This window comes from Halichoerus grypus, chromosome 12, assembly GCF_964656455.1.
Source record: "Halichoerus grypus chromosome 12, mHalGry1.hap1.1, whole genome shotgun sequence".
Classification (NCBI taxonomy): domain Eukaryota; kingdom Metazoa; phylum Chordata; class Mammalia; order Carnivora; family Phocidae; genus Halichoerus; species Halichoerus grypus.
In genome coordinates, this window is record NC_135723.1 from 20,351,414 (window position 1) to 20,375,837 (window position 24,424).

The window sequence follows — 24,424 nt, forward strand, 5'->3', positions numbered from 1 at the left end:
ATTTTCATTTCACTTGAGAACTTTAATAATAATGCTGTTTTCGTTTTATATGCCCAAAACAAATTTTTAAGACCTCCTATTACTTTCTTTTTAGTACTATAGCTAGAGAGTAAATGTTAATTTAAGGTTTTCAAATAATTTTGATTCATCAGTAGGACACTGCAGTCATGCATGTTCTGCAATGTACAAATGAGATATGTGTGTTGTCAGGCAAAGCTACACCATGTTTTCAAACAGTTGTCAGTTCCGGTCTAGAACTCGATCACGTGTAATACTTGAACGATATGGGTTCACAGTTTGTATGATGTCAGTTGGAGGTAGAACCTCCACCCAGCAGAGGAGTTTCCTGCACTGACAGGAAGGAGCGTTGCAGGAACAACCCAACCCCTCACTGCCTCCTGAAGTCCGCCGCAGTCCAGCTGAGGTAGGTGTAGCTGAAGAAAAGGGAAGGCCACTGACTGACAAACTAGAGCTGAAAAAATGGAACTTTTGTAAAAAAAAAACTTGTTTAAACAGACTCCAATCTCAGAAGTTGTACAGGACAATTTGGTAAAACTGACATAATTGTGATTTATTAACATGAATTAAAATGCCCAACCAGTGCTTCAATGTGACAGTATATTTAAAATAAAAAAGAAATTAAAGGCCATATACTGTACTACTTTCACAAAGATCACACAGTTTTGCAAAGACTTGTCATATGTACAATGCTATATATCAAATGAGAAAAGCTGTAAGCAATTATATACGCAAAAGAAATGCAGTATTTACAGTTTGTCAGGAGACATTAAAAATCTATACATTAAATTACATTTTGCTTGCAAATAACCGATAAAACAAAATGAGCCATGTCCACACCAAACTATAAGAATCTGTATTGCATTTTTTTTTTTTTTTATACCTAAGATGCACTCACAGAACTGCTGACAGGAGAAAAATGAAAATCCTCATAGTGCCATTACTTAGTTGTGTACTTAAATGCATATGTATAAAATAATATAGAAAACATTCACTAAATGAATTTTAACTGCAACAGTAAAATTTAAAGATCATGTAGCATCAAATCTACTGCCAGAAAAACAGCTGGAATGTTCACTTTACAAAATAAAGATACCTAATACTGGCTTAACAGCACATTTTTTAAGGAATTTTAAAAAAGCAAAAATGGGAAAAATACAATGAAAGAGCACTGGTGTTTTTTTTTTTTATACAAAGTTTCATGTACAAGCTTTAAAAAGTACCTTAATAGGTACATATGAAATATACAGTTTATCTTACAGAACATTTTAAAAAATGTTTTTGGAGTCCATTTTAATGCCACCCCGAACCATGGTAATTGTTCTGAAATGTTGGTGGCACCTGTGCTCTGTGGATCGGAATCTGTCCAGGCACTGGGGATGCCTGCTGAGGTCCTTGAACCCCATGTGGCAGGGCCACAGAGCCAGGATGAGGACAGAACCCTGAAGCAGTCGGTGTCGGAATACTGTTTGGTCCTTGGGGCTGGAGATGAGGACCTGCGACTGGTAATGGACAGTGTGGCCCTGTTCCAGAAGGCTGGTGTTGGGGTCCCGGTCCCAGAGTGGTGTGATGTGTGGCTGGGGAGGGATACGGTGGTACGGCTGGATGAGCACTTGCAGGAAAAAGTGGAGGTCCTTGATGAGGTGGATGGTGTAAGGCTTGAGCAGAGGGGGGATGGTGCCCGGAAGCCAGGACACTGGAAGGTGGTGGCGGCGGCGGCGGTGGGGGTGCTGAATTGACCACATGCTGGTGTTGTGCTGGTAGACCTTGGAGTCCTGTGGAAGGATGGGGTGGCGGGTGGTGATGAGGGGCAGGACCGGGAGGTGGTGGGGGTGGTGGCAAATGGTGTCCAGCGGTTTGAGAATGAATGTGAGAGCCGGGGGTGACCGCGTGAACAGGCCCTACGACGTGAGCGACAGAGTGCTGCTGATGGGAGCTGGGCTGCGGCACGAGGTGCGGCCCGGGGGCGGGGGGCGGGGGGGGTGGGGGGGGCACCACGGCCGGGGCAGTTTGATGGTGAAGCGGAGGGTTCGGAGAAGGCAAGAAATGGCCCGGAGTGACGTGGTGGCCTGGAGCGGGCTGCTGGCTGCTGGCGCCCGCAAGCGCTTGATTTGGTCCCGACGCGAACACGGCCTGTTGGGAAAGACCACCTTTAAGCTGGTTGTAACCCTGAAAGTTTGCGGAGGGCTGCTGGGGTTGGTAGTACGAGGAGGACGACGGCGGCGGGGGGGGCGGGGGGGGCGGTGCCGTGCTGCTCAGACTGGGGGGGGTGAACTGACTGTATGTCGCGGCAGATTGTCCTGAGGGGGTCTGTGTGAAGAGTGCTCCAGATGGCGCCTGCTGAGTACTGGCTGGAAGGTTCTGTGCGGCTGGGTAGAAATTTCTCTGAGGCTCGCGCTGAGGTGTTCCCACTTGAGGTGACTGTGCGTGATGAGGCCTGTAGGGCGAGCCTAGCTGCTGGGTAGGGGGCTTTGGTGAGAGATAACCGTGCTGCACAGGCGGGTGGGGTGTCGAGGACTTGGGAGGATTTTCTACGTGAGGGGACGGAGGACAGTGCAACTTGACCGGCGCGGCGGACGGCAGCTTCTGGGAAAGTTGCTCGGCTGAGCTTCGAGCCAGCGGCTGAGGAGGAGGGTTCTTTGGAAGTGCTTGGGTGTTATTTAACAGCTGCTTCTGGGGGAGCTCTGCTTTCAGGTGCACCCCGTTCTCCGCTTCCGGCACGGTAGCTGTTGCCTCCCAGTGGGAATCGGACTTTGTGGGTGTTTTCCCATGCGGTTGAACAGGAAGTACGGGGCCCGGGGAACCAGACTGTGGAAAGAAAACGAATCCCGTTAAGGAACGTCTTACATATACTGAGGTTTGTGACCAGCGGTACTGAATGTTACTTCAGGGTTCACTTTAGAAAGGGGTAGAGGATAAGGTGGATTAGGGAAGTCCGTCACAGAGGCGTGGGATCCTGAAAGGGCAGCTTTTTCAGTAGTTTAACAAGGTCTGGTACTGAGCTTCAACTGAATTCCCTGGATTAATTTTTATGGAAGACAGGTCTTTACTTTCAATTTGCCTTTTTCCCCTCAGTGATCCAACCTGCTTTTGAGCCTTATTCTAAAAGAATTCTAGTAACCTCCTGAGCACTTAGCAAGTTTCAATTCCGTAACAGGACTTGCTGCACCCAACCTGTTTGGGTAAATAAATGTGCTCACCCAAACTGTTGTGATCTGAAACATCTTTCACAGTGTTCAAATACGAAGACCGAAGTACAAGACCACTTAAATGTACGTTTCCCTTACATATAAGGGAAAAAGAAAACCAGTCTCCGATCCCTCATCTTTAGTTTCCACAGATCCTGCCGCCACACGAGACCAGCACGTCTTTCCCGAATCAGGACGGTGATAGCATTTCTTGTCAATGCATTGTCATCTGACCTTTTGTTTTTAGAGAACTTACTGCGTGTGGTCCAAAACTGTATGAAAAAACTGAATTTCCTGGGGTGACAGGGGTGGACCTCTAGGAGAAAATGTAAAGGACTGAAGCACAGTGAGCACGTTAGACCATCTGCTCCCAAAGCGTCCAAAAATCACAAACTGACGCTTCGTACGGCAGGAGAATCTCCGTATGCATGTGAGAACCCACTTTCCTGAATGGCCATGTTCGAAGGTCAATTTTATTACCTTGCTCATTTTTGAAGGGCTTTTACAAGTGTTTTGAGAGGTGTCTGGGGATGGACATTCACTTGTAGTCATGGGCTCTGGATTTTCAGGGTCAGGATCTGTAAAGCAGAAGAAGGCCAGAGTCACCGTAACATTGCATGACCAGCGCCGCCCTGACTGACACTACAGAGCCGTGTAAATTCTGTGCAGCCCAACTCTGCAGAAGGCATTCGCCTTGCTGATTCAAAAAGGTTTTGAAAACAATAACCATGATAGGTCATCTGCTTACTGACCTTCTGTAAGTTCACTGAAAGGAGGGACTGGGCCCTTGGGTTGCAACTGGGGAATGTGATTTGAATGAGATGAAGGTGAAGACGGAACATGACTCGGTGAACATGGGACACAGGGTGACTCTCCCCCTAGAGATGAAGCAGACCCAAAGAGAACATTAGAACTGCCAAGAACGAGGGTGCACAGGGATTAGCTGGCTCCACTTTTCGGCAGAAGAACAAGCTCACTTACCACTGTCTTTGTCTTTTCGGTGATCGCTGAGAAGTAGCGCACGCTGGTAACTCCTTTCTCTCACTTGCTCCACTGAGGTTGAAGCGGTCCTTGAACATAAAATCATACCATCAATTCAAGGAAGCTACTGCCAGCTAGATTAGTCTTTGTCCTTGATGGTCAACTTGTCCTCTCAGACCAAGGCTTTTGCTCTGCTGGGAAAATACTCAGGTGTAAAGCTTTGAAAATAGCCAGACTCCAATCCTTTGTCTTAAGCAATTTCTTGGTTGGGCGGGGGGGGGGGGGGAGCTGAAATGCATCCGCATTCAGAATCTCACAGCAGGTACCAGATACACCCTTTACCGATCACCTTGTATCTGGACTGTAAGGCTAGTGGGAAGGGGACCCAGGAGGGAAGCGAATGAGCCCTTCTGCCCTTTGTCAAGACCCATCCCATATCCAGCTTCTGCTGTTCCTACTGAAGAAACACTAAAACTTGGTTCTTCTTTTCTGTAACTTGTTAGGGATATAAGGAAATCGCAGGATGCAAACTATGATAAAAGTTCTTTGGAGAGGAACATTGTGAAAAAGGCGAAAATTGTACAAGAGGAAGCACAGTGGACCCTTAAGATAGGCAAATACAGAGCTGGTTTAAAACCCTATCAGCAAAGAGGATCTCTCAAAATCCGGACCGCAAATGTCCCTCTCCTTAGAACTGGGGGAACAAGAGCAGACGGTTAGAGAGTTCACCCCAAAGCTTGTGCTTTTCAGAACAGCACACTTCAGATCTTTACAGATCTAGCTGCGTTCACAATCAGCTATGGAAAAGCTCCTGCCTGGACAATAAAGAACAGAGACTACTTGAATTACAAGGGATGATACTTCTCAGTTCTAAAGTTAGCAGCGGGCTCTTTTAGACGGGCTTACCACTGAACTTCTGGGTCGTTCTTCTCACTGGCAGAAGCTTCCTTAACAGGACAGTTATTGCTGGTTTCTTCTGAAGTACCACTATAAACTGTAGCTGGTGTCGGTAACGGCAGGCTAGCGGTGCTTTCTAGCTGCTCCCCGCTTTCGCTCCTGTTGCCACAGCCGTCACCGCTGCTGCTCGAGCTGCCGCTTGCGTGAGGTGACACGCTCACCAGTGGAAAGTGCTCGGCCTTCGAGCCGCTCTTCCTGGCTTCCCGCTGTCTTTTACGGTACTCTAACAGAGAGACCTTCAGCAAGAAAGAGAAGGAAAAGCAAATCTTTTATTCTTGTTTTGTATGTCAGAGTCAAGCTATTCTTTTTTTTCTCAAGAGAATTAGTATATTTACATTAGGAAAATTATGTAAAATAATTTGATTTTGAATAATAATAATAATAATAATAATTAACAATTATCAATGCCTGTTATATGCCAGGCATTGTATTTAGATGATTTACATACATTATCTCATTTAATCCTCACAACAACCCTATGAAATAGGTATATTATCATCCCCATTTTACAGATGAGGAAATTGAGTAACTCACTCACTCCAGGTCACACAGCTGGTGAGTGTTGGAGCCGGGATTCGAACCTAGGTCTTACGTGAAAGCCCGTGCTCTTTCCACTATACTACATTGCTTCCCACAAAGTTGCCAACTGGACTCTGTTACAAAAATTAAAAGCACACATCACTAAAATTCTTTGACTTGCAAAGCAATAAGCCTATTAACAAGTAAAATAAGTGTAGTTTATCCCATTTCTCTGAAATAAGGCATTCTAATTCTCTCAGTATGTCTGCTGCCAACCAAATAATGGTGGTAAGTCAGGGAGCTTAAATTATATTTACAGAACACTTTTCAAAATACTCATATCCGTGGCCAAAATACTATACATTTATGAAGAAAGAAGCATTTCTCCAGTACAAGGCTGCCTGTTCTATGTAAAATAAGGATAATAAGAACACAAGTATTACTCAACTCTGTTTATTTGGCTAGGAAGTGGTTATTTTGAAGTTATTCTTCCAGTGAAATAAATCATCTTGAGGTTTCAATCTCTGAAACTGTGCTTATAAGCATTTTCCATATCACTAGAATGTTTTACTTCTCTGCAAGTATTTTCTAACTGAGCATTTACAAAGGTTTAAAAGTGTACACATCAAAACTTTTAACTTGAGTATGAATGCCTTACATAACACATAACTGCTAATAACCCTCAGTAGTAGTACAAAAAAGACACTATTAAAAGGACTAAAATCGTTAAATTTGTAACCTTTTTCTTTTGTGGTGGATTCTGGGGTGTGCAACTTCCGTCGATCAAATTGTCATTAACAGTCCGTCCGAAACCAGAAACAAGCCCATCTTCTGAAGTACAAAACACGGGTGTTTCCATAAATATGCCTCTAGTATCATCCTGCACCAGGCACTTTGACTCACTTATTCGGAAGCCTCCTCCAACCTCCAATTGATGTGAGGGCGTCAGGTCCCTCAAGTTAGAGTTTACTGAGAAGTTAACTCCTGTTCTGTCAGGACTCTTTACCCAGGAAGAATACATTGCGCCCCGTCCAGAGTGCGTAGATTCCAGTTGGCTGTTAGAATCAGTCCTGTCATGTGTAGGTGGTTCCATGGTTTTATGTAAGGCAGTTTGCTCGATTGCATCGAGTCCCAGCTGAAGGTCTGACACAGATTCCTTTTCTCCAGGGCACTGTCTGTTGACTTCAGTCCTGCTCCGAGGGCTGGTATAACCAATAGTCTTTATTTCTTGCAGACCCAGGTCAGTTAAATTAGAATTTCTAAAAGGCCCCAATGTTAACATGGTTGAAGATCGGTCATATCCCTGTTTACAGAATTAAAACAAAAGAATTACACAAATAACCATATCTTGAGACTACTTATTTTAAAATCTCCCAAAAATTTACGCAAAATAATAAAAGGAAAAGGTCACCAATTTAAATCATCTTTTTGGATAACACCTTACCTCTTGATTATAAGTGCGTCTCTTAATTTCTGGAGAACTTTCTGGGGAAGAAATATTCTATATAAAAGAAATAAGTAGAATTGAAAATTAAAATATATAACTAAATCCATGATATTTATAGAAATGAAAACTTTAACTGTTACACAGACTTTGGTTTTAAACTTTTTTCTATTTCCATTCCCCATGTAAGACCTCTGGCTTTAAGGTCAGTTTGATACACATATAGCCATTAAGTCTGATGCTGAGTATCAGTAAGATGAAAGTTATGCTCATTTTAATAAAAATGTAAAAATTTAAATTCACATCAATGCATGTTCCAAATTTGCCCTTTTGGTTTCTTAAAAACTTTTTTTTCCTAATCGAAGCACAATAGTTGTTGGGGCCGGGGGAGCTGTTAAATACCATCCCCACAGGTTTTCTTTTCCCCCATTTAAATTTCTCACCTCAAAGTGCATGGTATTTCCTGGTGTGCCAGGAGTTACTGGGGTAACTGGTGAATATATGGGCTTATAACCATTTCTGCAAGCTTCATCATCTGATTTTACCCGTGGAGGAGTGGCAAATGATGGGTCCGTGAGAGTAATATCTGTGTGAGTCGGTGTAGCATACGGTGAAGGAGTAGGTGTGGAGGTTTCAGAGTAAGCAGAATCTAGCAACTGATAAAGTCTTCGTTTTTTTAGTGGTGTAGTTAGATCTGTTGGTGCAATAATCATAGACATTACACTGCTGGTATTTGCTACAATCTATAATACATTCTGGGAAAGATCAAAACATCAACAATAGTAATTATGATGAATTTCAGCCCCAAACCAAATTTCAGGGTTTTTAAAGATTCTACTAACATGAAACAATCTCTCCCCACCCCCACGTGAGTTAATTTTACTATTACAGCACAATTTATCTTGCCAAATGGCTTACAGGCCTAGGAGTCTCTGAGAAGTCTTAGAAGACAGATGTTAATTTATTTCCAAGAGTTCTTTTCGATCTGAGAAGCAGCCCTAAAATTCACCCATAAGCCCCAATATACATGGTACTGTAAATTTAAGGTTTTCATGTTTATCTTTACCCAAAAGGTTAGAGGACAGAAAAAATGTAACAAAATGCTTCTTTTATCACGTGTATAATAACTAGAATGTGTCCGTTACTATACGTCCTGCCACACGCTTCACACTAAAACAACACCGAAAAGAAATTCCACCTGGGAGGGAGCAGCATTCATTTAGTAGCAGTGGACTTTTACTTTCACCATTGACTGTAGGACTCCTGGATCTTTCTTGACAGGGTGAATTAAATCTATGTAAAATTGATGAGTTTTCCTCTTCTAAGGCTTGTTTCAGCCATCGCTGAAATACATAACGAATAGAAATCAGTTTGTAGCTGTTTATATAGTCTATATATGTAGACTGATTCTAAAAGCACTTCACTACCAGGAATGGTAGTTAAGGAAGGAGACTGGCCCGTGGCTCATCCTAGATTTTTATATCCAAAGAAAAGTTTACCTTCTTGCATGAGCCAGAAATGTTTTCAGTAGGTTCTTTTCTTCTCCTTTTTTCTGAAAGGAATGGTGAAGTAAACCGAATATAGTGCTTAGGAGTAGAGTATACGTGGGGACTATAGGCCAGGCCTGGTAAGGAATTGAGCTGGGTAGCTAACACTTCAGGATCTGTAGTTATGCGCAGAGGCCTTTCTGAAAGGCTGTCTGAAGGTTTTCCTGTCTTCTCATTCTTCTCACTTAACCATTCATTGACCAAGTGCTAGAGAAAAGAAAAATTTGGATCACTCTATATGTAACTCACAGATTCTCCTATTGAACATTTTGATACCAGATTTGAAATTGATAGTATTTTCCAAAATGATACATTGGGTAATTGAAATCATTCATAGATGTCCAAAAAATCAGTACATCAGTACATCATTACATTTCTTAACTTCTCTTACTCCTAAATTTTTTACACAATAGTACTCAGCCAGGAAGAAAACACATTTTTGTAAAATTTTGTAAAATGCTATTTTTGTAAAATAGCAAAGTCTAAGAGACATCAGTACTATAGGTTTGTTACTGCTTCTGTTATCAGTGTGTAAGAAAGATCGGATTTTATGCAGTGTTTTTCTACCCCAGCTGCCTATCAGAATCTCTAGATGATGAGACCAATGCATATACATTTAAAAAAAAAAAAAAAAAGGTGTCAGCATTGACAATCACTATTTGAAAATTTACAAAGTCCTTTTTCAGTTAATTCTGTTAATTTATTTTTATCCACAGTGTATGTAGTTCAGTCTTTATTGGTTATATGAATATACCTGATCCTAAAATATAATGACTACTCACTTTTTTTTTTGTAGGCTAGCTATAGTTATTTAATAAAGCAGTTGTAATGGGCATGGAAATAAGGATTACATCTGTCAGCACAAACACATTTTGTTTGTGGGCATTCATATCTTTTCTATCTGGTAATCAAATGATATTCTTGTTATTTTTACTCTAAGTATAATTTGTAAAAAAAAAAAAAAAAAAGTACTAAAAGTAGTATATGCATTCTCACACATAGATACACACACATTAAAAAAATAATCTACCGACACGGTCTTCCAGTGACAATCATTAAAACATTCTAGCATTCCCCCCCCCCCTTTTTTTTTCAATGTATGTACAACAGCATATCCAGGACAAACTAGAGAAAGCCTGTGGAGGCTGCAGCCAGGCTGCTTGGGTAGGAATCCGGGCTTTGCCACTTACAACGTGACCTCAAGCACGTTATAAAACTTTTCTACATCTCAATCCTTATCTGTAAAAGAAGGGTCATACAGAAACTAGCTCTGGGTTTTGGTTACTGTGGTTATTGTGAGGATTAAAAGAGCTAAATAACATACATAAAGCTCTTCAGGTAGCATAGTATCTGGCCCAGAGTAAGTACTATGTCTTCTTACACTGAATGAAGCCTTCACATTTGGGGAAATCATGATAATGCGGTGCTCGAATAGTATGTTTAAAAGAAGGGAATACCATCAACAAAACCTGTGGCAAAGGAGGCTTTTTTAGAGAACAAATGGGAGTAAAAGTCTACATCTCAAACCAGGAATTTAAATAAATTGATAGCGCCACAATAATTTAGCCATTTAAAAATTAAAAGGCAGGAATTATGTCATATTTGTAGTTAAGAAAGTAGCTTCTTTAAACATGAGTTTTTCTTTTCACTAACCTAAATTACAAAGAAAAGTTGCAATTATTTTTTGTCCCTCCAAAGTGGGCAAAAATAACTGCTCATTGTTTTTGTTTTTTTAATTCCAGTATAATTAACATACATTTAACTGCTCATGGTTAAGGCAAGGCTTGCTTATTCAAGATCCATGGGGCAGTAAGGAAGAGTACAGCCTTCCAATTAGAACGGTGTTTAGATCTTGTCTCTAACTAACCCTCTGACTCGCCATTAAAGTATACTCCTGGGTTCATCCTAGATGTTTACTGAATATACTTCTCCTGGTTTCACGGTACCTCAAACTGTAATGGATCTGGTAAGAACAAGATAAATTAAGTTTCAAAACATTCTGTTATGTTAAGTGTACAAGAAGAATCCTGTTATGATCTAACCACCCCCCCCCCCCCAAAAAAGAGCCCAAGGATTACCACTTTGATATCTCTGCTCCAATCTACTAGATTCTACTGGGGGCTGGGGGTGCTTCCTAAGGATGTTCTGTTATTTCTGAGCTGTAAAGCTCAGGTTGGTTTATCTCAGTGAATAGTTTCCCATAATTGCTTTATTAAGTCTGACAGTTTTTCAAAGATGGATAAATTCCTCTAAAACTACCCTTCTTTATGGCAATCAGCAATTTCTTCACATTTAATTCTTATAATCTACCTATACTGTGAAAATTGTAGGAAATACAAAGAATAAAGGATAACATATGTAAAACCAATTGTTTCTGCAAAGTGTAAATTTAGTACATAGGAGCATAAAAAGGAATTTTCATAAATTATTAAAATCATTACATTGTGATCTGCAATTCTAAAAGGAAGTTAACAGTGGAAACATTTTTATTAACTGATTTTACTGTTTTGTGATTCTCATTCTTAGTTTAAAAACTCTTTAAGTGTAAAAACTATGCCTTCTGTTCCTTACGAGATGTTCCAAACTGAATTTTTTTTTTTTTTAGATTTTTTTTATTTATTCATTTGACAGAGAGCGAGACAGTGAGAGAGGGAACACAAGCAGGGGGAGTGGGAGAGGGAGAAGCAGGCTTTCCGCTGAGCAGGGAGCCCGATGCGGGGCTCGATCCCAGGACCCTGGGATCACTACCTGAGCCGAAGGCAGACACTTAACGACTGAGCCACCCAGGCGCCCCCCAAACTGAATCTTAAAAACACAAATATATTTAACATCATAAGACATTCTCGTTAGAAGAGTTCCCCTGCTCCTGAAGAGCCCTACCTTCTTAGTTTTCGGGTACTTGGCAGGACATTTAGTAAGTGCTGGAGCTTCAGTCTCGGGAATTAGTTCTGCTAGTGCAGTTTCAGCTTCAGGTTCGATTGCAAGTACAGTGTTCTCAATGTCGTTTTGTTGTGAAGTGACTTCTAGATCAGGAGAAGATGGCTGGATATCTGAGCACATGCTCACAGTCCTGTGTCTCCGACGCTGTTGTCCAATGTGCGTCCGACTGCGAGAAAAACTTTTTCTCTGTTTAGTTCTATTCACCTTGGCAGGGGGGGGCTTGCTAGCAGTTTCTTCTTTTGCTTGTTCCTAATTCAAAATACAACAGAGTGGAACTTCCGATACTATGTTTACAGAAGTGAGAAGTTGAAATCTAAAAGCATTCATCTACTTCAGAAGCTAATTTCCTTAAGCTTATGAATTCTGATAAATTAACATAACTTTTTTAGTCTAAAACAAAGCAGACAGAATCTTATGTCTCAGGTCTAAATTCTCATGATTTGAAAAATGCTACTGAACAGCATTAGATGTTAAAAGTTCTTTACAGATGCAACTAAATCAGGTGTGACAATTTTATCAGAAAGTGCTTAAGTATGAAAACAAAACTATACCTGAATAACTTCAGCATCGCTGACAATCTGTGCATCTTTACATTCCGTTTTAACTTCAGTTTTGGCTGTGCTGATCCTTTCCAAAGCTTGTTCTCTTCTTTTCTCTCTTTTTTCAAGTCTGGCAAAAGCTTGCAGAATTGCTTCCATTTTCCTTTCTTCTCTTGTCTACAAAATTTAAATTTCAAGTGGCATAATAAATGTCATAGTTTTGAAGTAAAATTCTAAAGTCCCACTGTTCATGACAAATGTAAAAAATAAATTCTATGATGTTAGCAAAACATTTCTATTGATGATAGCTTGGGGGGAGGGGGCGGTTCACATACTCATTCGAGATACTTCAGAGTCTGAAACGTCTCAGGAAGGCCTGTTATTACAAATACATTTCATGAAAGGAATATTGTTGGATGACTGTCAACGATAAGGATAAAGCAACCCCCCCCCACAAAAAAGGCGTAAGAAACTATCTTGCTTTACCAAACTGAAAATCTTTCTCAATAATAGGGAAGTTAACCCTTTTTAAAATAATATTCAAAATTCCCATGTTAATAAATGTTGAAAAGATCCCACTCACAGAAACTTAGGGAGTGAATACATTATTGACATGTGGCAGGATATTATAAGGTGAAGTCCTGGGTTCAAATTATGACTCTTACTAGTCATTTACTATCTTTGTGACCCTAGGCAACTTAACGACCCCAGTTATTAACTTTTTTGAGCCTCTTACAAAATGTGGATAATAATAATTACACATCACTGAATTGTTACTGAGTTCAAATAGAAAGTATCTGTGCAGTTTGCCAACAGCACGTGGAAAATGGGAGGCATTCCCGAAGCGTCAGTGGTTATCTGTACTTTAGCTTTCTTGCCCTCCGTCGGAGTTCTTACAAGGCATTCTACTACCCTCTGACCTTCCTGTCTTCCACTGACAGTTTAAGGCAAGAGTTCCTTTGTCCTTCAGTTCTCCTTAGAGAGTATTCAAAGCAAGACCCAGAGCCTTGGCCTGATGGGCCTGGCAAGGGCTTCAGCTTTCAATCAGAAACAGGAAGCGCTTCCATGGACTGCCCAGTTCTTCAGATGAAGAGAACCAGGTCCTGAGTCTCAGAGCCATCTGGCTTTCCTCCTCTTGTCAGTGATGTGAGAGAGAAGGGTTAGGAACGCAAGCTTGGGGCTTTAATCCCGGTAACTATCAGCAGAGGTTTAAGCATTAAGACACACTCTGGAAACTACTGCTTACTGTTATTTTTTCCTTTACTTTTTAAAAAAAGATTTATTTTAGAGACAGAGCATGTGCACCAGCAGGGGGAGGGGGTGAGGGAGAGGAGAGAGAGAGGAGTCCACAAGTAGACTACCTGGTTGAGCGCAGAGACCCAAGTGGGGCTCCATCCCATGCCCCTGAGATTGTGACCTGAGCCCAAATCAAGTGCCAGCTGCTTAACTGACTGAGCCGCCCAGGCGCCCCTTTTTCTTCATTTTTTACACTCAGTAAGGGGACAAACTCCTGTGACAATACTGCTAAGCTTCTAGTTAGTCTCACTCTTACAAGACCTATTATCCTCACTTTATATTGCAGGTAAGAAAACTGAGGTCCACAGAGGTAAGGCTGCTTGTTTGTGGACACACACACACACACACACACACACACACACACACACACACACCTTACTTCTCTTGCTTTGGGATGGGCAATGGGCACTAAAATTAACAGCACAGGCAAAAGTGGTCAAAACTGGAACTGGAAGTTTTACTTAAACCCCTTTCATCTCATGGCTCTTTATAAAAATCCTATCTCTGTATGAGGGCTTTTCTAAAATCCTAAATTTAGAAATCCTAAATTTAGAAATCTGGAGTAATAAAAAATGATTCTCTGGGGCGCCTGGGTGGCTCAGTCGTTAAGCGTCTGCCTTCGGCTCAGGTCATGATCCCACGGTCCTGGGATCGAGCCCCGAGTCGGGCTCCCTGCTCGACAGGAAGCCTGCTACTCCCTCTCTCTCTCTGCCCCTCCCCCTGCTCTTGCTCTCTCTCTCACTGTGTCTCTCTCTCAAATAAATAAAATCTTAAAAAAAGAAAAAAGATTTTCCTAACCGCTTCACCTGTTCAACAGGGGAGGGGGTGAGGAGGGAGAAGAGGTTAACTATTGTGGTTATTTTCTCTTTTCAAAAATTTTAAAATAGATCTGACGAAAAGTACATTTTTCCAAAAGAAAGAAACTTAGCAAGAATCATTTTATGTATAAAAAATTACCAGTATTTAAGATAAATATGAATTTATGACAAAAATCTGACATAGTTCAATATTTACTTGTTTTAGATGGTTAGAGTGAGGGTGAAAGATAAAATTGACATAAAGACCTAAAAACTGAACTCCCAGGGTGCCCTGCTTAAGCATCTGACTCTTGACTTTGGCCCATGTCACGATCTTGGGGTCATGAGATCCAGCCCTGCTTTGGGCTCTGTGGGGAGCATGGAGACTGCTTAAGATTCTCTCTCTCCCTCTCCCTCCCTCCCACAGCTTGCACACATGTGCATGCTTTCTCTCTCAAGAAATAAAATAAATACTGAACTCTGTGTAAACAATACAATTAATTGACAGTCAAAGGAAAATACTTTAGAGGTGACTCAATCTTTTTGAGCTAGTCAAGATCTTAAAAAAAATCTAGTCCTGTGCTGCCGAAGAAACCAAAGCCCATGTGTATTATGTGACTCATTCAAAGGCAGAGCCATAGTTATTATCCAAGTTTCCGGGTTCCTAATTTATTCTTTCCAATTAACCACCACTGATCCTACATAAAGCAAAATTAAGCATAACTCTTTACACATTTACTACAACTGTCAACTGAAAGCACTAAAGAGATACCCTAATACTTTTAATACAATCTCATCTTAAAAAAACACACAAATGTCGGAAATATAAGCATGCCTTTGATTTTTCTACATGAAAAAACATGAGCACACTGGTCTACTTTTATTTTAAATTCCTTAAGTTTCCTATGTCGTTCAGCATTTGGTTCACACTGCATGGAATACAGTCGATACACAGTATCTATTTAATGCCTGAAAACTTGCCAATTTTATAGACCTAACCGAAAAATAACCAGTTCTATAGATAGCTTGGGGTAATTACAGGTTGTGTAGGGGATTAGAGAAACTAGGAGTCCTAATCAACCCCAGCAGACTCTAACATTTGTGCTTGATATAGTTCAGATACGGCTTAGTGCTAAGGCCTGTGTATTCTGTAACCATGACTCATTATTCCAAGCCCATGACCCAACCTCAGAATCACTGTTACCTGAGCTGAGCAATCATAGAGCTGATACAGAATTAGAATTAGACAGGTTTGCCTTTCAGGAATACTACATTAGCACTTGACATATTGTTAATGCTGGAGTATTGGGTGCTAAACTGAACTATGAAAGATCCCTGATGAGATCTATCCAACAGATTGCTTTTATGACATGTATCTTTAGTTTATGGTCTTATAGAGCAAATAGAATAGAGTACTTTAATTCCTGTAAGCAGAAGAAAGTCTGCTTAACATCCCTTTACAGGACTTTATCACTTGAGTAGGTATTTTTGGTATTTTTTTTTTTTTTTTTTTTTAAGATTTTATTTATTTTCTTGACAGAGAGAGACATAGCGAGAGCAGGAACACAAGCAGGGGGAGTGGGAGAGGGAGAAGCAGGCTTCCCGCAGAGCGGGGAGCCCGATGTGGGACTCGATCCCAGGACCCTGGGATCATGACCTGAGCCGAAGGCAGACGCTTAACGACTGAGCCACCCAGGCGCCCTATTTTTGGTATTTTTGTTTCAATTTTGTTCTTCCGTATATAAACACACTGGAGCACCAATCTGACTTGAAATCATATAACTTGATATACTTGGAAGAGACGATGAAGATCTTGTCTAAGCCTCCTTTCAATAAATGGTGAGGTCCATATAGTTCAAGGGTACATAATAAAGAACACCTATTCAAGTTTTACACAATACTGCAACTAAAAAAATAAACTCCACTGAGTAAATTGTTAGAACTTATCCTAATAATCAGAGATAATGGTACTTTTTCACTGAGTAAAAACAAGCTCATGCACTGTGGGTACCCCACAGCAGCTTTAGAGGACAATGTGCCTCGTAGGAGAGTGAAAGAATTGGGAAGGAAACAAAATGAAGACCTCTAGGGACTCACGGTTTCTTTCTTTTTACCTTGCTAATGGGTAGAAAGTGGTTCTTAAAATAAAAAACTTGCCTTTTAAAGGAAAGGGAACCAGCAGGGTCAGCCTGCCAAATTACCCTACCCACAGCCTTGAAATAGAGAAAGTAAGAGATTCCTCACTCAAATAACTTTGCTTATCCTCTTGAACAAGAGTTAGAGATTAATTTATTAATCTTTTAAAAAATGGTTAAGATTACTAATTACCAATAGAATAATTCCAAACTAGTAAGTATGTCTTGCAGAGGTATCCCCATTTCTTCTCTACCACATGATGATTCAGTTTATCCTCACAGTACTGCTTCCTCTTTGATATTTCTTTTTTTTTTTTTTTTTAAAGATTTTATTTATTTATTTGAGAGAGAGAATGAGAGAGAGCACATGAGAGCGGGGAGGGTCAGAGGGAGAAGCAGACTCCCTGCCGAGCAGGGAGCCCGATGCGGGACTCGATCCAGGGACTCCAGGATCATGACCTGAGCCGAAGGCAGTCGCTTAACCAACTGAGCCACCCAGGCGCCCTCTTTGATATTTCTTATTCCATGCATGCCATCCTCCATGAAAGCTTCTCCAGAACCTGGCCGCCCAGTACCTTCAGTGGTCCTCAGCATATAGCAAACACTCACAGTCTTGTTAAATGAGTAAGAATTGTGTATATATTATATAAAGCACATGTCACTGTTATGTGAAAGCATGGAACGAAGTATTTTAACAAGATTTTGGAAATCTTGAATTTCTTACAAGGCAGCTAAATCTGAATATCCTCATTTTGTTTGAACAGAATACCAATAAAAATAAATGGGTTCCCTTTTGCTATTCAATACCATAATGTCATTAATCACTCATCTTTAGAAACACAATTCCTAAACTCTGGAATGAGAAAGTGGGTACCTCTTTAAGAAAATTAAAATTAGTAACTGACATAAACTTAGTCATGTTATAAGAGAAAATTGATCAGATGGGTGATATATTTCACATATCCTCAGATGACTTTCCTGACAAGAAATTTATCCTAATGATATCTTACTATTAAAATTTCTTCTGCATCTTCTAAAGCGATCTTCTAAGTCAAGTTACTTCCTAGAGACATTAGAAACAGGATTCTTTCTAGGCTTTTCCCACAGGATGCTTGTTCCATCAAATAAAAATCTGTAGGATGTCAAAGGTGTCACCACAAACAAGTTGCAAGGGTGTCTAAGTTTATGAAATGGTTTCATAAACAGAGTAAGTTTTTAAACACACCATGTGTATACTGGGAAACTCAAAGTTGGGGACCTGAAGCACTGTTTACTCAACTGGCCACAGAGCTCTTTTTTTCACAAAATGTCTTAGAGTTCCGTGGAGTAATTTCTGGTGTGAAGGATGAGGGATAAGAAAATTATGGAGACTCCTGCATCCTGGCAAGGCCTCCAGGACACTATCTGGCCTATAAGGAAGCTTCAATTAATTCACTACTTACATCTCTACTTACATGGCTGCCAGAAATATTTAGTAGGCTCATTTACTGACCATGTACTTCATAAAAGCCAGGCATTTTTTCCCCTAAGGAGCTGGGGCTATAACAATTAACAAAATGACAGATTCTCGCCCTTATGTAGTTTATATCCCAGTGATATACACTTAATTCCAGATTTTCCTAGCTGCTTGACAAGCATCTCACAACCTGGGTGACCATCTTTTCATACCCTTTTTTTTCATACCCTTTTTGTTTCTTTTTTTTTTTTTTTTTAAAGATTTTATTTTTCATTTATTTGAGAGAGAAAGAGAGCAAGCACAAATGGGAGTGGCAGAGGGAGAGGGAGAAGCCGACTCCCCGCAGAACAGGGAGCCTACTCAGGACTCAATCCCAGGACCCTGAGATCATGACCTGAGCCGAAGGCAGACGCTTAACCAACTGAGCCACCCAGGCGCCCATTTCTTAAATGTCTATCCTCTTAAGTGTGAAGGCCTCCTGAACCACCTTCCCTGGATTCCAGTTTAAGCAATCTGACTACAATATACCATCAAATATTACCAAGACTATATATCCCCAAGGTACAGTCTTTCCATAATGCCACAAAAAATTATTTTGAAAACAGATCAGAAGATACTTTAGGAAGTTCTTTTCATGCCATTATAAATCGGGGAAGGGGGACAAGCCTCCTTTTTTATTTAAATCTTTCAAAAGCTTTATGTTTTAATTGATCAGTTGTTTAACAAAATGCAGTGAGCTTCCCAATATAGCCTCCTGCCAAACACTCTTTACCTCTGACAAGGTTATGGCCACCTCACCTCACTTCACCTTACCTACTACTGTGTACCTGGGGGCGTCCGTCCACTCAGTAGTGCCCTGGTTTTGGAATCAGGTGAGTATAAACAGCCTACTGTATTTCAACTGCCATAGCTTAACTGGGCTGACTGTAAGATTCTCCAAAGTCAATTCCAACCCACTGCCAAAGAAGTATTTCTTACCAGCTAAAAAGCAAATGTCAATAATCTATTCAGTTCTATACCATTCAGGCACAAATTTGCTTTTGTAAGTAGGTAACAACTTCTTAAGGGGAAAAAATAATGATTGGAGGGAAAAGGAAAATGTTAATAAAAGAATAGCTTTCTATTTTGGTTATATAATAATATGAATAAACATTCTTCCATGAAATCTTTATCATTCAACATTTCATGTGATCTGCTAGCAACCAACCTTACCTCCCCTACTCCCCTCAAAAACAGCCTATATGATCCCAGCCAAGTAGGATTTATCACTTTTATAACCCCCTCCAGGCTATTTTCCCTACAGGCTATTTCTCCACTCAATGCCATACAATTTAGCTACAAGCTAATCTGTACTTGTTCCACCCCTACTCCTAAGGTCCATCATAAATACTACCTATCTCATGAAACGGTCTCTGAGCCCCCCCCCCGCACAGCTCTTAAGTTACCATATTTATAGTTCCTTTACCACATTTCTTGCTGCACTGTAACTGTTTCTGTAAATGCCCCTGAAGGCAGAGACATTGTCTTATCTTCCAACTCCACCAAAAAGAACAAGCAAGCAACCAAAATAATACATCCACTGGTGCAATTTTTGGGAGACTGAGCAAAATGCTAAATATTAGGTTGGGTATGAAAGCCATTTATGTAGGTAAACACTGTCGAATCAATTTCCTACACTTCAAGCTATACTACAAAAGGATGGGCTGAAATATATTTTAATTTGGACATTACATGGTATTTATCTGGGAGGAGAGTATGACTAACTCCTTTTATATCCCAATCTCATAAATATACAAGAGAACTAGTATCTCTTATTATATCCACAATGATTTAAAGTCTGTCAAAGAAGGAAATTTCAATCAGCTTAACATGTTTCTCAGGCGTTGTCCTTAATCTTTCCAACTACTAATGTTAACGTAACCAATACAAGAGGCAGACACCAAAGGCTGATTAATATTCAAACTTTTCAAAACCAAATATTTTGTTCCTCACAAATACTAATATGTTGGCAGGGGTGGGGGAGACCATGCCAGTTGGCTTGAGAATCCTAGGATGCATGCTTTCACATTCTGCTTATTTGAGTATATCCAAAAATTCTGTAATTGAGATATCAAAGCAAATGTACCAATTAGAAATAGTAACACTGCAATGATTTTGAGAGCTACAGGTCAAGGAGCAAATATTTTTAAGTATTTCATATCCCTTCAAAATACCAGACAAATTCTAAACACTGATACTTTTCAAGTTTTCCACAATTGAATGAAAAATACCCAGCTGCACAGCAACCTTAGAAGCAGATATATTAAAATGAATATGCTAAAATGGACACAGAATTTAATTATTATATTAATTTATTAATTATATGTAACAAATAAAATATATTAATATATTAATATTAATTATTATTTAATACAGCATACTATAACAGGTAAAATCAGGACCAAAAATGGACCAAGTAAGCCTTTTTTATCTGTCCAAAGTTCCATCAGCAAAAGGGTATTTCTATTTTCTTCTGGGATCTGAAAATGAGGATGTTCTAAGTTCACGATTTTCTCAGCATTAAAAGAGAGGTATTTTTAAAGTAGCCCTACAGTCATAAAAACTTTTTTAAAAATGCAATCTGAGTAAAATTATTGTAAGGGCATTAAATAAACCTTTTTTTTTTTTTAATCTCATGATTTTTTTCAAAGCAGTTGTTACAGCCCTTCAAGTCTCTTGTGAAAAGAGGTTCCTCCTACCAGACACATGCCTCATCCAAAACCCAGTGATACTCTAAATCGGTTTTGCACTGCTGTGGCTATTGTGGAATGAATGGGCCAATACTGAAAATCTAGTCAAGAGAGGGCCACAGGTAATTTGGGTAGACATAGATAATTTAGATGTATCCAAATTTTGAAAAGGGTTCAAGAATTCCTTTAGGTTTAAGAAAAAACTCCTCTCTATAACCAATTCCTTCAGTACTTTCTCCTATAGAGTTTTTTAAACATCACCCTGTCCCCTCAGAGCAGTGTCTCTGAAATCCAGAAGCTGTGAAAACAGTTCCACATGGCTCTCATAATTCTGAACATCAACAATGAAATAATGTTACAGGAATGACCATCCAGGCAATATAACAGACTTACATTAAGTAGGCCTACAATGACTAAATTCCAAAGATCCTATCCCTCCCTACCCTAAGTATAGGACACCTGAGATTCCATGGAATACAGCATGAAAATCACAAAGGAAGCATACAAAATAAAAGGGAGTGGGGGAAACCCATACTAAGATTATTAATTGGTGTATAAAATCATTTTCAAATCCTTGGGCAAACTGGTCTAAATATTATAGCCACTGCTAAATTAACATGGATTTCTAAGAAAATATCTTGTATTATTTACTTGCAAATATCTGTATCAAAAGTAGAACAAGGAACATAAATACCAAATGCATTTTGATGAAAACCTTATTTTATGATACCAGTATGAGATACAGACATAGTAGCTACCAAAGAGTGGGGTTTTTTTTACATAAGTCATTTATTTGGTGCTGTTATAAGCTTTAAAATTCCATTTTTGCTTTACATTAAATTACGAAGAGAAAAGATACATTTCGCTAATGAAAGACATTCTGAACCGTAATTCTGGCATTAAAATTTATTAATAGTTCTCAGCTTCAAAAATGTTAAATGTCATACATTCTAAAATTTCTAACAAACACACATAAAAACAGGGAAGATTCGTGCAAGTTACTTGCATGGTAATAACAAAGCCAAAGAGAAATGCTCAGTGGCACATCATGTTTGCTAACTTGAAACAAAGAACAGGGTCAAAACTCTCCTAAAGGCAGCAACAACTACTATGGGACAAGCAGCTGTCACCAGCCCAAGAGACAGCACGAAGCAGCTACTGGCTTCCCAACTTACCATCTTCCTTTTCCTCTCTGCAATCTGCTCCTCCGATTCCATTTCTACTTCATTGCTAATAGGAGTTTTTTCTTCTATGTCATCAATAAAATCTGGTTCCTGGAAGATGGAAATGACTGCTTTATAACAGAAACTACTATTTCATCTACAAACTAGGGACACTGAACTATTATAAATGCCTTTCGACCACTACTAATGCATTCAACACAGCAAAAGTACAAGCCTACTTAAATCCATTTCAGAACTTTAAAACTGGTTTTAAATCAAGAAAATGTTCAAAATTAAGTAATTTTGCTTTTTAAAGTTCTAGTCAATAATGTTATTAATAGAGCCCACAAGGTCAAATATGGTAGCACAGCCTTCTGTTTATATTCTTCCCAAAACATAAACATATAAAATTACTTCATAAAACCTGGTGCCTAGTGACACCAAGTGCTCAATAAATGTTTGTTCAATTTAAAGCTTATGGGAAATTATCATTAAATTGATTACCGAATTACGGAAGACGGGGTACTGGAGATGAGTGAAACCTTACTTAATTTTCATTCTAAATGGTCCCTCCTAACTTCCATTTATGTAGAGGGCATCGCTGGCAGGGCAGACATATGGGCCAAACTCATCCCCCAAAATTATCTTATGTGTTAAGAGAATTTTCTCTGAAAAATCTTCTCTTATCCTTATAGAATTGATTTAATTATGCCCCAAATGTTTAAAAAAAGGAAATTAAGACTTTAAATTAAGAACACTTATTATTGGGGTGCCTGGGTGGCTCAGTCGTTAAGCGTCTGCCTTCGGCTCAGGTCATGATCCCAGGGTCCTGGGATCGAGCCCTGCGTCGGGCTCCCTGCTCAGTGGGAAGCCTGCTTCTCCCTCTCTCACTCCCCCTGCTTGTGTTCCCTCTCTGGATGTGCCTATCAAATAAATAAAATCTTAAAAAAACCAAAACACTTATCATTAACCTAAGGACAATACCATCTGGGAGAAGTTTTTAAATTACCCAGTTATAGAAAAATCTTGTATTCAATTCTGCAAGGACTTGCTGGCTGAGTTGTTTAACAAGCTTAACAAACACTGCACAAATTCTACTTGTGTTTCATGTTTCTAAGTACTTCATTAAATAACAGATTTAACTTAAAAATTTTAAACCATTTTACATAAAAAAGAGGTTAAAATATGACAGATTATTTTCTTTTGCTGACTTCTGCTGAGAATCAGAAGAGCACAGTTCAGTACCTGATTATTTGATACTGATAGTCTCAATGGAGAAAGCTTTCTCTGTTTAGTTTCTGGGCTCTTCATTTTGTTGGTTGTTCCTTCACAATCCAAAGTAATATTCTGATTTTGCGTATCTTTTTCTTTTGAAATATCCTTTTCTTTTTTTCCTTTTTTCCTTCTGGTCTCGTAACCACTATTGATGTTTTCCGTGGATTCAGAACTACGTTTTAGAACAGGGCACTCTGGATTTTCTTTGAGGCATGCGCAGTCCACCTTGTACTTACTAGAAAGATAACCAGTTAAATATTTATTCAAGACACAAAGTGCAAAATTTTCTAATCCATTTTAAGCTGCAACTCTGTAAAATTGTATGCTACGACTACTACTTATAAGCAATCCTTACTTTTCACTCATTTGCATTCCCGTGGTAACTATCACAAAAGAAGTTTTTTCCCCCTCATTTAAAAAACATAATCATTACAAGTCGATTTCTGGGGGTGCCTGGGTGGCTCAGTCATTATGCGACTGCCTTCAGCTCAGGTCATGATCACAGGGTCCTGGGATCGAGCGCCGCATCTCGGGCTCCCTGCTTGGCGGGGAGTCTGCTTCTCCCTCTCCCACTCCCCCCCTGCTTATGTTCCCTCCTTGCTGTCTCTCTCTCTCTAATAAATAAATAAAAATCTTATAAAAAAAAAAAGAAGTTGATTTCTGACCCAGTTATGGTTTAGAAGAAAGAAAAAAAAACTCAATAAATTAAAATTGAGTCCTTTTAAGTAAAATGATTCTTTGGCTCACATTAAGGCAAAAATGGTATTTACTTCAGTGGTCCCAAGCCTGAACTATGTCTTATACTTCAAGAAATGACTTTGATAACCAGGTGTCTTTAAAAAGCCACCTTGAAAAAAGGTGAAGTTATGTTTCCCTTTGCCCCTCTTAGGTGTTCCCTCTTTCAAATGGACACTTGAAAAATAATTGCACTATCTCTCATTTTCACTGCAGTGATAATTATTACTTCTACCATACAGAGAAGATTAAAAGTGCAGAGAGGTTCAGCATTTTGTCCAAAGTGGCACAGTTACTAAACGGTTGGGACAGCATTCAGGTACAGGTCTGTGTGAGTCCAAAGCTCACATTTTTCATCTCCTCAGTATTTCTTAACTCTGCCCTCCATATCCCTACCACCATCATTTAGTTTCTCTCCAGGATGCAGGCAAAATGCCCAAACCTGAGTTAAACAGTAGAAGCCTCCCATTTTACATGTTTTAAGTAGTTTAATGTTTGTTCGCCATAAAAATAATTTACTTTCCTAAGTTTCCAATACTGCTCCTTACTCAATTTCAAGATTAGTACAAGTCAAACTGGCTAAAATCTGTGAATCAGGGATAGAACTCAAAAACTGATGATCTAATGCCCCCACTTCCCCAAATTAGGTATCACTAGAAACTAGGTTGAAACTCTTTCTAGACGTTTTCTTTGATTGTAGGATAA

At 39.6% G+C, this 24,424-nt stretch overlaps 1 protein-coding gene across 3 annotated transcripts in view; it reads right to left on the minus strand.

Annotated features, from left to right (window-relative positions):
* Positions 1–545: 545 nt before the first annotated feature.
* Positions 546–24,424, minus strand: part of KMT2E (lysine methyltransferase 2E (inactive)) — an 86,277-nt gene continuing 62,398 nt past the window's right edge. For 2 of the 3 annotated variants that reach the window (XM_036067438.2, XM_036067437.2), the window contains 14 exons: positions 22,955–23,219; positions 21,722–21,820; positions 12,146–12,310; positions 11,535–11,843; positions 8,607–8,861; positions 8,306–8,450; positions 7,551–7,801; positions 7,108–7,164; positions 6,403–6,966; positions 5,094–5,380; positions 4,188–4,276; positions 3,959–4,084; positions 3,687–3,784; positions 546–2,826 (listed from right to left, as the gene is read on the minus strand). In XM_036067438.2, the coding sequence (XP_035923331.1) occupies positions 1,312–2,826; positions 3,687–3,784; positions 3,959–4,084; positions 4,188–4,276; positions 5,094–5,380; positions 6,403–6,966; positions 7,108–7,164; positions 7,551–7,801; positions 8,306–8,450; positions 8,607–8,861; positions 11,535–11,843; positions 12,146–12,310; positions 21,722–21,820; positions 22,955–23,219 (4,225 nt within the window). In that variant the 3' untranslated portion in view covers positions 546–1,311. The remainder of the gene's footprint in view (positions 2,827–3,686; positions 3,785–3,958; positions 4,085–4,187; positions 4,277–5,093; positions 5,381–6,402; positions 6,967–7,107; positions 7,165–7,550; positions 7,802–8,305; positions 8,451–8,606; positions 8,862–11,534; positions 11,844–12,145; positions 12,311–21,721; positions 21,821–22,954; positions 23,220–24,424) is intronic. The other variant, XM_036067440.2, reaches the window with a different exon arrangement.